The following is a 12,953-nucleotide window of genomic DNA, read 5'->3' on the forward strand; positions in this document are numbered from 1 at the left end:
AAGCAAGTAGCGGCAATCGAAGCAATTACTTTACTACACCAGCGAGAGGCGGTGGAGAGCAGATCCTGCCTGTACGCAGAAATGATTCCCAGCATGCTTTGCGCCAGACTGCATCAGGAGAGTACATTTTTAAAAATATGATTATTTTATATGTTTTTAGTAAAGTTAAAGACTTGATAGTGTTTAATGTTCACTTCTCTTAGATATTTAGAAAAGTTTGACATATTTTTCAGTTTTGTAATCACCACTGTTTAGAAGATAGGTGCATGTGATTGGGGTCTGCAAAGCTTGTGCTTTTTTTTATTAATGAGCATAGTCTGTGCATACAGTTCTGAGATCAGTCTCCTCTTGCTCATTTTGTTTTGCACAAGTCAAAGTGTTTGATTTGTGCATTTTTACAATAATATTTATGTGAAATAAAGAATTTAATTTAGTGAACTTTAAACTCCAATGATGGATAAATTAAATATTTAAACTGTAGTTAAATTTTATTCAGCTATACAGTAATCAAAATTTAGTATTGCAAACTTGTCCGGGTTTACAGTGCAATAAATCCAATAGAAATTCTTAAATTGGTAATAATAGTTAATTCTGAGTACTCCCCACTGAGTCAAGTGTACATCTGAACTGAGCTTTTTAGTTACTTGAACTCAGCAATACCATTTCACTTTACTTAGTTTTTTTTAAGGCAATCGGTTTGCATGCTTTTTTAAGTAAGATCAACTTATTAGATTTTACAGAAAAGGTTTACAGGACGCCATTTTATTTATTATTTATTTGTCTTTTTAAAATCTCCAATAAAAAGCATTGAAAACATCACACATGTTTTAGTGAACTGTAATTCTTCATGTGTATTATTGTTCTTATGTATTTTCTGATATTTGCAATTCCTACAACCTGCCATAAAAACGAAATAATGGAGGAAACCAAGTTTGAAATGGTTTATAGAAATCGAAAGTTCAGAATCCTGCATAACAAGTTAATTTAATTATAAAAGCATTTATTTACAAATAAATGACAAAATGGATACAATGGATACAAAATGGGGTGGTTAAAAACAGATATAGTGTGTGAGATAATTTAAATATAAAAAATACAAAAATTAATAAGAATATATATTGTTTTAAATGAATACTGTATAGCCTATATACAGTACTTAATGTGCACCATCATAATATAAACAAGAGGTCAAAATATTAATATTCAATAATGTATATTTCACCACATTTTATTTAGTCTTTCAGACCCGTCCATAGAGTATTTGCTGTTGTGTAGTTCTTTTCTTGTTTACTCTAATAATATGGCTGCTCACCCAGGCCTTTACTGGATCTGCACAAATCTCTTTGCCTTTAATTGTCCGAAACCTAAAGCAAAAAGGATGACAACGAGACATAAGTGGAAGATTTTCTCAAGCTGGCACTTTCAGTTCAGCTTGAAATACTGAAAACAACTAATTCACTGTAAACACTTACACAACACGTTTTGTGGGACAACTGCTACTGGTCCACTAAACAGACACGATCTTCTTCACAGGAATCGGCTTATTAGGAATGTTTTTAGGACAGCATGTTGATTTAGCAAAATCAAGTGCCACAGGACCTTAAAGAATGAAAGATTTGCCATTTAACCTGCAGTTGATAATATGACATTGTTGCAATGTATATCTTCTGTCATATTTAAAGCCCAAATAGCAGCACAAATGTAAAGTATTTACAGTATATACAATTCATAGCACTTGAGGTCAGATGAAATAAGCAGGACAGACCCAGAAGCAGTGGAGAGATCAGATTTGCCATTCTTCAGGAATATTTCGTCAAAAAGAGATTATGGTTTGAGAATGTTAAGAGCCTGTGCTTGTACTCTGATTTATAGGACATGACAGCTATTCTTAGACATGATGTGGACCGCAATTTCCATGTATTGAAATGAGGTAATGAAATAGCGTCCTTATCAAACCTTCTTTATGACTTCCTCTGGTTCATGGGTGTTATGGTTGTGAAAATCTACTTTGTCTATTTTGGTGTACAGTATGTCGTAAAAGAAGTCTTTTATACCAAAGACATTTTTCCTCTTGGCAGATGCGCATGAAATGCAACTGTGTGGAATATAATGTGTGTAAGCATATGATACGGCATGCCGACACAGTGTTTCTAAGATAATTTCACAAAAGAAAATAACAGCATAAGGAAATTTCAAAATGGCAAACAGATACTGTTACTGTCACAGTTCTTAAAGGATCTTAAACGGGAACCAGTGTCTATATATTACGTTAAATTACAGTAAATGCAATGCTTTATTTTTACTTCTGCATTTATCCAGGGTCAAAGTTAAGAGATTGTTCCTTAAATGGAAAACATGCTCTAAGAACCCTCGTGTCTCATATCGGTCTCAGCAGTTCAAAAGTGTAGATGTTTCATGAAAATATCTGAGAAATGCATGAAAGACAAATAGATCCAAAATTACTTTAGCATGTTGTTTCATGTCCTAATGTACAATAAACTATTATTATAAATTAATAAAAATAAATCGGGGGGTACGGTGGCTTAGTGGTTAGCACATTCGCCTCACACCTCCAGGGTTGGGGGTTTGATTCCCGCTTCCGACTTGTGTGTGTGGAGTTTGCATGTTCTCCCCGTGCCTCGGGGGTTTCCTCCGGGTACTCCGGTTTCCTCCCCTGGTCCAAAGACATGCATGGTAGGTTGTTTGGCATCTCTGGAAAAATTGTCCGTAGGGTGTGAGTGCGTGAGTGAATGAGTGAGTGTGTGTGCCCTGCGATGGGTTGGCACTCCATCCAGGGTGTATCCTGCCTTGATGGACGATGATTCCTGAGATAGTCACAGGCTCCCAGTGACCCGAGGTAGTTCGGATAAGCGGTAGAAAATGGAATGGAATGGAATGGAATATAAATAAAACTAATTGTTATATGATAACCAAACCAAGACTGTAAGTTAACTTCGGGCCAGGCACGTGGTATGATGAAACCGTCTATTGAAAATACAGTTCCAAGTGTCAAATTGGTCCAGGTGTTTTTAAATTGTTACTTTTAAAATGGTCCTTTTCCTGCTTTGTTTCACTTCCTCTCAGGGTTGTTTTCTGTCTGTGTATCTCTGCCTGCCTGGTTGAGAAGATGGATAGATAATACTTTACTTAATTGTCATTGTCTTTATGTTTATTTTCACCTAAAAGTCATCTTGTAATATATCTGTTTTCAGTGTGGTACAATGTTCTAAGTCCATTTTCATTATTTTACACAAAAATCTAAAGGAAAATGTAATTAAATCTGCCTAGACAATGTCCGCTGGAAAGTTTGTGACAGGAACATAGTATAAACTTATGTGGAGAGAGAATAAAACGTGTCAGAAGTTTTCAAAACCATGTGCAATGTTTCTTTGTTTATGTTGGTGTTGCATCAATCCCATATTTAGGATTTTAATAACAGCCTCAGCATATTCAAACGTTCCCGTTTTTTGAAGAAGTGAACGTGTTGTATAAGCAATCTTTGGAAAAGAGACACAAACCTTGCTGCATTTACACATGAAATTTAAGAGGAAAACTTGCTGTATTTATATTATGTTTTAATGAAAAAGCTTATACAAATTATAAATATTTTGTAAAAAATACATGGTCATCATATACCACATAAACATGAGAACATAATATGAGTGAAGCATATGTACAATGTTAAATTTATAAATCAAACATAGATGAAGAGATTCTTTTAGACTTTCGTGGTTTGAGTCTTTCGTGTATCTCTAGTTGTTCTGTTGTCCACTTTGGCCATATGGCTGGTCACCCAGGTGGTTTCTGGGTCTACACAGATCTTCCTTTTAGCAGTCTGAAACCTGAAGAGATAAACATAAATAAAGACTTATTGAAAAACTCTTTCACATTAACTTTAAAGTTGAAATGAAAAAATGACAAAACACTTACACAATGGCACGTGTGTGGCAGTTATCGCTGGTCCAATAGTACGACTTCACACGTCTCAAAGGAATCATAGCATTATTGAACTTGAAACAGCATTCTGAATTTGCCATCTCCGAAGCAATTGGAGCTGAAATAACAGAATTTACAAAATATCACAAATCTGGAATCTGCTAAATGTTTTCAAGACGACGTTTTTGTAAAATGTTTTAGTAATTGCATAATGTTTTAAACTTTACAACAGCAACCTTTCAGTCCTTCAGAATTGCTGAAAAAAATGCAATACGTGAACAAGTCTCACCACTTGTAGTCAGCTGCAGACAGCAGAAGATCACCAGAAACAACAGAGCCATCAGATTTCTCATTCTTCCAGATGATGTGTTAAAGAAATGATGATCTCAAACTGGATAAGAGATGTGTACAGAATATCGTCTGAACATCTTCTTATATACACAGCAGGAGAGATGTTCCTTTAACAGATATTCATGTAAATCCATTTCTCAGTATCAACACTGAGAAGTGAATGACGTTTTTTAGCTCTTCCTTTTATACTTTCTGTTTTATTCTTAGTGTTGCAAGAACGGGACCAGTCCATTGAAAGCGTTTTTCAAGAAAGATGTGCAACATCATGTGGTTTTTAAGTCCTAGTCAGCAAAAAATGAATATTTTACATATAAATGTTCATAAAGTGAATTCATTTTCCGGTTATCAGCATATAAGGGAGAGGGGTCTGGGCTTTTAGAGCACATCTTTTTAATATTGTATAGAAATGTAAAAATGTTCTTTGATTCACTGAAAGACGGAAGTTTTTCAAAAGTCTTGCTTATGCAAATGAACACTTTTAGACTTTTTGGATGTGCGGACATTACTTTAAATGAATATCATCATGTGACAATGAGAAATCATTGTCACCCTGTCGATAATGTGTGATTTTTTTTAACTGTCTTTGGTTATTCTGAGAAACTTGACACTTCTTATTTTATGATTATACAGTACACACCAATGTATTCATTTAAAACACTAAATGTACTTAGAGATGGATGATTTTTAATTTAAGTGGGCCGTGTAAGTCTTAAAAGTATTCAGGTATTTCCCTTAGTTTTGCAAAGAATATATTTTTTTTTTGAGAGGTTTGATGTTTCTGAGAGCAGTATAAGGTGCTTCACAATGCCATATAAGTTAAATAAATAACTTCTTAGTTTTACTGAAGGTTTTTGTTTCAAAATAATGTTCTTCAGATTATAAAAGCTGAGAAAGAGATGGTTCTTTAAGGAATCTTTGACTGAAAGGTTCTTTGTGGAACCAAAAATTATTCTTCCATGGAATCGCTGTGAAAAACCGTTTAAGCACCTTTATTTTTTAGGGCCCTATTTTAACGATCTGAAACGCAAGTGTCAAAGCGCGAAGCGCAAGTAACTTTGTGGGCGGGTCTCGGCGCTGTTGCTATTTTCCCGGCGGGATAAATGGCTCTTGTGCCCGGCGCAAATCTAAAATGGGTTGGTCTGAAGTAGCTTCATTATTCATAGGTGTGGTTTGGGCCTAACGGGAAATAAACCAATCAGAGCGTCATCCAACATTCCCTTTAAAAGCGGGTGCGCAAGTTCCATTATGGATTGCTATTATTATGGCGTATTTACCATGCGCAAAAATATGAGCACGCTCAACTCAAGTTGAAGACTAAGGTTTTTAATGTACTTACATTATGGTAAAGGTGATTTCACAGTCTTTTTTTTCAGTCTTTCAGTTTTTTCAGTTTTTCAGTCGATTTTTTTTTCCTGGTTCTTGACGGACAAACCAATTTGTCAGATGTCCTTATATACATATATGTCTTGCCACTATTGGGCAAAAAGGTCTGATCCTTAATTACTACAATTAGCCTGAATAATTTGTAAGCTAGATTTATGCCTATTTTTTCACATCTTCGTGGCACACCACAATGATTTCCGTCATCTCATGTGTTAATATTTTTTTAGTGTAACAATTTATGATTTGCAAAAATAACTGTTGCATCTGTGTAGATTACATGAGCAAAGTGTATGCGCGTTGTGCACGCTATACATTATGGTCAAGCATGCGCCCTTAAAATAGCATAATGAACAACGCGCAACGCGCCACTGACTTTAGACTAGGTTTTTTCTGGTCAGTGGCGCAATTGTTTAATGTAAAAGCAAAATAGCACCAGGGATTGTTTGCGCCGGAACACGCCTGCTGTTTTGCGCTGAACCGCCCCGGGAGCGCAAGTTCATTCACTAGTTTAGCGACGTGCTTCTGTGGAGGGAAAAGCGCGCTCTGCGCGGGTGCAAAATAGGAATGACACATGCGTCGGTGTACAAAGTCAATTGCGCTGGGTGCAAGATAGGGCCCTTAGAGTGAAGTGTAGGCAAGGCAAAACAGTTTTTAATGTTGTGTCCTAACTTTGATGTTGTTGACCAACCCGTGAGTGTCTGGAATGATGACACAAGGTTTAAGAGAAATATACAGGACAAAAGATTGTGTTTCTCAATATGTTGATGTTGCATCATGTGTTTGGGTTTTTACATTTTCTCCTTTTCAAACTTCCTTTTTTGCTAGAATCTGTTTATTGCAATATTACTTAAGTTTAATTTAACACAAGTCTGACTTTGTTTGACACTTTTTGCGTAAAGAAAGAGAGGAAAAACTTTGCGACACATGGATGTAGAAATTATTAAAATTTTATTAGAAAGAGTTTGAACAAATCATATATATTTTGTAACAAAAATATGATGTTATCATATATCATATAAATACGAGGACATGAGTGAAGTAAATGTACAGTTTAAACAGGCAGAGATGAGCAGATTCTTTTAGACTGTGGTGGTTTGAGTCTTTGGTGTTACACTAGATGTTCTGTTGTCCACTTTGGCCATATGGCTGGTCACCCAGGTGGTGTTTGGATCTACACAGATCTTCCTTTTATCAGTCTGAAACCTGAAGAGAAAGACATAAAGTCTTAGAAAAACTTGTTCCCGTTAACTTTACAAGTTGATAATGAATTAATGTTAGAACACTCACACAATGGCACGTGTGTGGCAGTTATCGCTGGTCCAATAGTACGACTTCACACGTCTCAAAGGAATCTGTGCGTTTCTAAACTCGAAACAACAATTTGACTTTGCCAAATCTGAGGCAACTGGAGCTGAAATATCACAATTTAAAAAATATCATAAATCTGTATTATGATATGTCAACAGCTTTCTAAGTACATTTAATGTTTTTAAAATGGTTAAATGCAACAACATAAACAAATACAATAGTATAGGTTCAGTAGCCTTTGGAAAATGTTTTGTCGCAATGCATGAAAAGAGGTCTCACCACTTGTAGTCAGCTGCAGACAGCAGAAGATCACCAGAAACAACAGAGTCATCAGATGTCTCATTCTTCCAGATGATGTGTTCACAGTGAAGAAATGAAGATCTCAAAGATATGTGCAGAATATCATCTGAACATCTTCTTATATACACAGCAGGAGAGATGTTCCTTTACCAGATATTCATGTAAATCCATTTCTGAGTATCAACACACAGAAGTAGTGAATGAGGTTTTTTAGCTCTTCCTTTTTTTACTTTCTGTTTTATTCTGCTCAGTGTTGCAAGAAAAGGACCAGTCCATCGAAAACGTTTTTCAGGAAAAATGTGCAGCATGTTTTTGAGCCTTAGTCCGCAAAAAAAGAATATATTTACAGATAAATGTTCATAAAGTTAATTTTCTGTTTATCAGCATATTACAGAAGGGAGGGGGTCTGGACTTTTAGAGCACATCTCTTTAATATTGTATGGAAATGTAAAAATGTTCTTTCATTCACTGAAAGACAAACCTTTTCAAAAGTCTTGCTTGTGCAAAAGAACACATTCAGACAACCTGAAAAGATCATCTGAGAATGCTGTTGTATAAGGAACTCTGGTGTTGACTTAACTAACTTTTTAGGGGAGCAGAAATAGCAACGTGGAGTCTTCTTGTATTTAAGCTTGGACTTCTTTTGTTTGGTCGACCACCTGCTGATTTTTTTTGGGATTTACGGACATTACTTTATGTAAACATCATCATGTGACATTGAGAAGTAAATGTGACTTTGTCACCCTGTCTGTAATCTGAGATTTTATGTAACAGTCTGCGGATATTCTGACAAATTTGACTCTTCTTCTTTTATGAGTATATAGTACACACCAATGCATTCATTTAAAAACACTTAATTTACTTAGAGATAGTTGATTTGGCCATTTAAGTCTTAAAAGTATTCAGGTATTTCCCTTAGTTTTGCAGAGAATCTAAAATCAGTTTTTTGAGAGGTCTGATGTTTCTGAGAGCAGTATAAGGTGCTTCACAATGCCATATAAGAACCTATTTTATGTAAATGATTCCATAATGAACCTTTAACATCCATATAACTTTCTAGTATCACAGACGTTTTTTGTTGCGAACTTCCATAGCATCGCTGTGAAAAACCTTTTACGCACCATTATTTATAAGAGTGAAATGGAAGCAAAACCAAACAATTTTTAATGTTGTGTCCTAACTTTAATGTTGTTGACCAACCCGTGAGTGTCTGGGATGATGACAGAAAGTTTAAGAGAAATATACAGGACAAAAGATTGTGTTTCTCAATATGTTGATGTTGCATCATGTGTTTGGGTTTTTACATTTTCTCCTTTTCAAACTTCCTTTTTTGCTAGAATCTGTTTATTGCAATATTACTTAAGTTTAATTTAACACAAGTCTGACTTTGTTGGACACTTTTTGCGTAAAAAAAGAGGAAAAACTTTGCAACACACAGATGTAGTCATTATTGAAATTTTATTAGAAAGAGCTTGAACAAATCATATATATTTTTAAAAAAAATATGATGTTATCATCTACAATATAAATACGAGAACATGAGTGAAGTAAATGTACAGTTTAAACAGGCAGAGATGAGCAGATTCTTTTAGACTGTGGTGGTTTGAGTCTTTGGTGTTACACTAGATGTTCTGTTGTCCACTTTGGCCATATGGCTGGTCACCCAGGTGGTGTTTGGATCTACACAGATCTTCCTTTTATCAGTCTGAAACCTGAAGAGAAAGACATAAAGTCTTAGAAAAACTTGTTCCCGTTAACTTTACAAGTTGATAATGAATTAATGTTAGAACACTCACACAATGGCACGTGTGTGGCAGTTATCGCTGGTCCAATAGTACGACTTCACACGTCTCAAAGGAATCTGTGCGTTTCTAAACTCGAAACAACAATTTGACTTTGCCAAATCTGAGGCAACTGGAGCTGAAATATCACATTTTAAAAAATATCATAAATCTGTATTATGATATGTCAACAGCTTTCTAAGTACATTTAATGTTTTTAAAATGGCTAAATGCAACAAAATAAACAAATACAATAGTATAGGTTCAGTAGCCTTTGGAAAATGTTTTGTCGCAATTCATGAAAAGAGGTCTCACCACTTGTAGTCAGCTGCAGACAGCAGAAGATCACCAGAAACAACAGAGTCATCAGATGTCTCATTCTTCCAGATGATGTGTTCACAGTGAAGAAATGAAGATCTCAAAGATATGTGCAGAATATCATCTGAACATCTTCTTATATACACAGCAGGAGAGATGTTCCTTTACCAGATATTCATGTAAATCCATTTCTGAGTATCAACACACAGAAGTAGTGAATGAGGTTTTTTAGCTCTCGCTTTTTATACTTTCTGTTTCACTTCTGCTTATTGTTGTAAGAATGGGACCAGTCCATTGAAAACGTTTTTCAGGAAAACTGAACAAATCTTCAGGTTTTTCAGGTTAGTCTTAAGGGCTAATCACATTATAACGACAACTATACAAAAATAACGTTTTAAAAATCTTTCTTATTTCAGGAGACTAGTTGAAGTGACCTATTTGTCTGATACGGTGACCCGTACCCGAAAGGTGACCTCTGCATTTAACCCATCCAGTAAGTAGTTGTGAACAAACGCACTTGCAAGTCGTGGACACACATATACCCGGAGAAGTGGGCAGCGCCTGGGGAGCAAGTGGGGGATAAGTTGCTTAAAGGCACCTCGGTCGTTACCCGCAGGCACTGAGAAACAACTTTGAAATGAGCACATAAATTGACAATCCATATTCCTCATAAAAAGGCAATACGAATATGATAATAAGAGATGCACCGATATATCGCCAATAAATGGTCAATAAAAGCAATTTTTCACACATCGGCTATGGGCAAGTAGTTTTTAAAACAGCCAATGATTCGGCCCAGCATATCCTGTCGATCAAAAGAGGACATGAAAATGCAATGAATTTGTGTTCTGTATATAGAAAATGTTTAGAAACATCACCAGTTTGATGTACAGTATTTCTAGGTGTATGAATTGACAACATGCAGAAAGCTGAGAAATATTAATTTATTCCTTTAATCTTCAATAAACGTCAGATCGCCAGATATCACTCTGAATAGTCGTCTATCTGTTGCGGTGGAGAAATTAAGTATCTGTGGATCTCTTATAAGAATTATTTTATGTTTTTGTTGGGTATTATTGCAAATGGTTTGTGTATTTTAACTCACAGAAATCCCACAAATGTTGTTGTATCTCAAAAATCTGAGGCCTTTTTGTCATATCCATAATGCATGTTGATTTCATTCATCCTCAATAGAAAACATTGCATTTCCAAATACTGGGAAAAGCAATTTTATTTTTAAATACAGGTTTTTTATATCTGGCTTTGCATATTCTAATAAAAAAAGTCCTAAAAAATAAATAAAACAGCTGACAGATGTCCTTACAGATATCTTTAACACCTCACTGAGCCAGGCAGTCGTCACCAAAGAAATCACTTGTGTCCTGTATGAATGATTACCGTCCCGTAGCACTGACCCCAATCATGATGAAGTGCTTTGAGAGGCTAGTCATGCACAACATCAAAGCCAGCCTCCCCAACACACTCGACCCGCTCCAGTTTGCACACCGCCCAAGCCATTCTACGGAAGATGCGATTTCCTCCACACTCCATCTGGCTCTTATCCACCTAGAAAATAAAGACACGTATGACACATTTTGGCGTGGCACAATCAACCTGTCCCTCAATGTGGAGAAGACAAATGAGGTTATTATGATCTTCAGGAGAGACTCGACTGACCACCCCCGACTGACTATCAACAGCACAACTGTGGAATGTCAGCAGCACTTAATTCCTGGGAGTGCACATTACAAAGGATCTCACCTGGACCACCAACACCACGTCACTCTCCAAGAAGGCACAACAACGTCGACTGATATTTTATCATATTAGTGCAGTTCTATCAACAAGGGTTTAGTAAAATAAAAATAAATGGTTCAGTATATTGGTAACAAATTCATTCTCTGAGTGTTTTTGTCACATCCATAATGTTGGAAAAAGCATTTTACTTGTGCAACTTTGTTAATTGTATTTTGTAAACAGTTATGAGTTTCGAAGTGGAAAGTTGTCAAACTAAACTTATGTAATTTATTGATGTTTATTTTTCTTAATATGTATAAACATAAATTGCATCGAAGTGTTTTATATGCCGTTTTATTGTTCATTGAGCATTAAAATATTGCAAGTTTTTATGCATTCCTTTTGTCTTGCATTTCGATCCTTAATAAAACTTCAACTTTTGATTCTTACTAGTGCCTCAAGTTATTCTGTGATTTTGTTATTATTATTTTCAAACATTTTGAGTTTGTTTTAAACCAGCAATGTAATAGTTGATGTAAATAAAACAACCCAGCATGTTGGGTCAAAGATTTAACCCAAATGGCTGGGTTAAAATAACCCAACCCTGGGTTTGTCCATATTTGACCCAACGTTGGGTTACCAAAATAACCAAAATTGGGTTGTTTTAACCCAGCCTTTTTTTTGAGTGTTTTTTAGAGTGAAGGACCCCACCCACCCTCTGCCAGAATGCTTACCAGCTTTTCCCCGAGGCTGTGAGAGCCCTGAACTCAATTCAACCTGCCCCCCGTGAAACCCCATACAAACCCCTTTTGGTGCGATTCTGAGTGTGCTACTCACGGTGAGTGGGCCTTCAAAACCATCTCTCTTCTACGCTCTATTCTATGTGCACTAGACACTTTTTCACACACACACTGCTGTGTGCGCATAATCTCTCAAAATAATCCACAACATGTACTATGTTTACATGCTTGCACTACAAATCATCTTGCACCGTTCCTAGCTAGCTGCATGACTTATAAAGTTTACAATGTTCTCCTTGCACATGCAGTATTTATTTGTAGCACTTTCATAGACTTTGGTATATTTATAGTCACTCTCTCAGTAAATAATTAGGTTTGTTTGTGGTTTATTCTTGTTTTACTCCACTGTTGTATGTCCGTATTTATAGCACGGTGGTCGAATAAAGTGACAATAAAGCTTGACTTGACTTGACTCTCAACTTGACTTATCAGGTCAGGTGTATAGAATTTCTTCCAAAGGGTTTTCAAACTAGTCCATTTCTGAGTATTAAAGTAATGCAAGAATGTAGAATTATTTTTTAGCGCTTCCTTTTCCTCTTCCGTTTATTCACGGTCTGTTACCACTTCCCCTCATGTGAGAATTTAGATTTACTGAAATCGCGCTCCAGGAAAACATGCTGCTTCCTTATTTATCAGGTCTGGTTCAGCAGTAAATGAAGCTCGATTAAACATTTCACAATGTAAAATATTCGAAGAAAAGCTGCTTCAAATGCTTCATACTCTTATAGGAAAAATCGGCACAAGAATTTTACCACGGATTAGGCAATGAGCCTTATTATTATTTAAAAAATATATAACACAGCGTAACATTAACCTGTTAAGCAATATTTTAAAATGAGGAAGCTACAGGCACAGTGATGTAGCTTAGAGGACTTTAAAAAAAAGTATTTTTTTATTATGAAAAATGTCTGCAAATGTGTTTCTTGTTTATATCATCTTACAAAAACACACCTAAAATGCCAGTTCACACAAAACTGTATTGAACAGAAAAAAAGTTTGGTTTTATTCGATTTGAGTAGGCCTACATAAGACTTATTGA

At 35.7% G+C, this 12,953-nt stretch overlaps 3 protein-coding genes across 3 annotated transcripts; all 3 read right to left on the reverse strand.

The window, feature by feature from the left end:
• Positions 1–3,558: 3,558 nt before the first annotated feature.
• Positions 3,559–4,416, reverse strand: LOC130414465 (C-C motif chemokine 13-like). The gene is made up of 3 exons (XM_056740387.1): positions 4,226–4,416; positions 3,931–4,054; positions 3,559–3,842 (listed from the first exon to the last, which is right to left on the reverse strand). The coding sequence occupies exons 1-3, from the start codon at positions 4,287–4,289 to the stop codon at positions 3,719–3,721; spliced, it is 312 nt and encodes a 103-aa protein (XP_056596365.1). The 5' UTR covers positions 4,290–4,416; the 3' UTR covers positions 3,559–3,718.
• A 2,179-nt stretch (positions 4,417–6,595) lies between these two features.
• On the reverse strand, positions 6,596–7,471 carry LOC130414494 (C-C motif chemokine 13-like). Its single transcript, XM_056740425.1, has 3 exons — positions 7,258–7,471; positions 6,958–7,081; positions 6,596–6,873 (listed from the first exon to the last, which is right to left on the reverse strand). Exons 1-3 carry the CDS (start codon positions 7,319–7,321, stop codon positions 6,750–6,752), a joined length of 312 nt encoding a protein of 103 aa, XP_056596403.1. The 5' UTR covers positions 7,322–7,471; the 3' UTR covers positions 6,596–6,749.
• Positions 7,472–8,801: 1,330 nt separating this feature from the next.
• On the reverse strand, positions 8,802–9,600 carry LOC130414490 (C-C motif chemokine 13-like). Its single transcript, XM_056740422.1, has 3 exons — positions 9,375–9,600; positions 9,075–9,198; positions 8,802–8,990 (listed from the first exon to the last, which is right to left on the reverse strand). Exons 1-3 carry the CDS (start codon positions 9,436–9,438, stop codon positions 8,867–8,869), a joined length of 312 nt encoding a protein of 103 aa, XP_056596400.1. The 5' UTR covers positions 9,439–9,600; the 3' UTR covers positions 8,802–8,866.
• Positions 9,601–12,953: the final 3,353 nt, after the last annotated feature.

The sequence above is a fragment of the Triplophysa dalaica genome, chromosome 24 (genome assembly GCF_015846415.1).
Source record: "Triplophysa dalaica isolate WHDGS20190420 chromosome 24, ASM1584641v1, whole genome shotgun sequence".
Taxonomy (NCBI): Eukaryota; Metazoa; Chordata; class Actinopteri; order Cypriniformes; family Nemacheilidae; genus Triplophysa; species Triplophysa dalaica.

Bases quoted from the DNA above. Each gene is read 5' to 3' on its own strand.
- LOC130414494 (XM_056740425.1), bottom strand. From the start codon at position 7,321: ATGAGACATCTGATGACTCTGTTGTTTCTGGTGATCTTCTGCTGTCTG. The intron at 7,082-7,257 runs GTGAGACCTCTT...GTGATATTTCAG, and splicing joins TCTGCAGCTGACTACAAGTG to CTCCAGTTGCCTCAGATTTG. The intron at 6,874-6,957 runs GTGAGTGTTCTA...CTTTCTCTTCAG, and splicing joins TGCCACACACGTGCCATTGT to GTTTCAGACTGATAAAAGGA.
- LOC130414465 (XM_056740387.1), bottom strand. From the start codon at position 4,289: ATGAGAAATCTGATGGCTCTGTTGTTTCTGGTGATCTTCTGCTGTCTG. The intron at 4,055-4,225 runs GTGAGACTTGTT...CTGTTATTTCAG, and splicing joins TCTGCAGCTGACTACAAGTG to CTCCAATTGCTTCGGAGATG. The intron at 3,843-3,930 runs GTAAGTGTTTTG...TTATCTCTTCAG, and splicing joins TGCCACACACGTGCCATTGT to GTTTCAGACTGCTAAAAGGA.
- LOC130414490 (XM_056740422.1), bottom strand. From the start codon at position 9,438: ATGAGACATCTGATGACTCTGTTGTTTCTGGTGATCTTCTGCTGTCTG. The intron at 9,199-9,374 runs GTGAGACCTCTT...GTGATATTTCAG, and splicing joins TCTGCAGCTGACTACAAGTG to CTCCAGTTGCCTCAGATTTG. The intron at 8,991-9,074 runs GTGAGTGTTCTA...CTTTCTCTTCAG, and splicing joins TGCCACACACGTGCCATTGT to GTTTCAGACTGATAAAAGGA.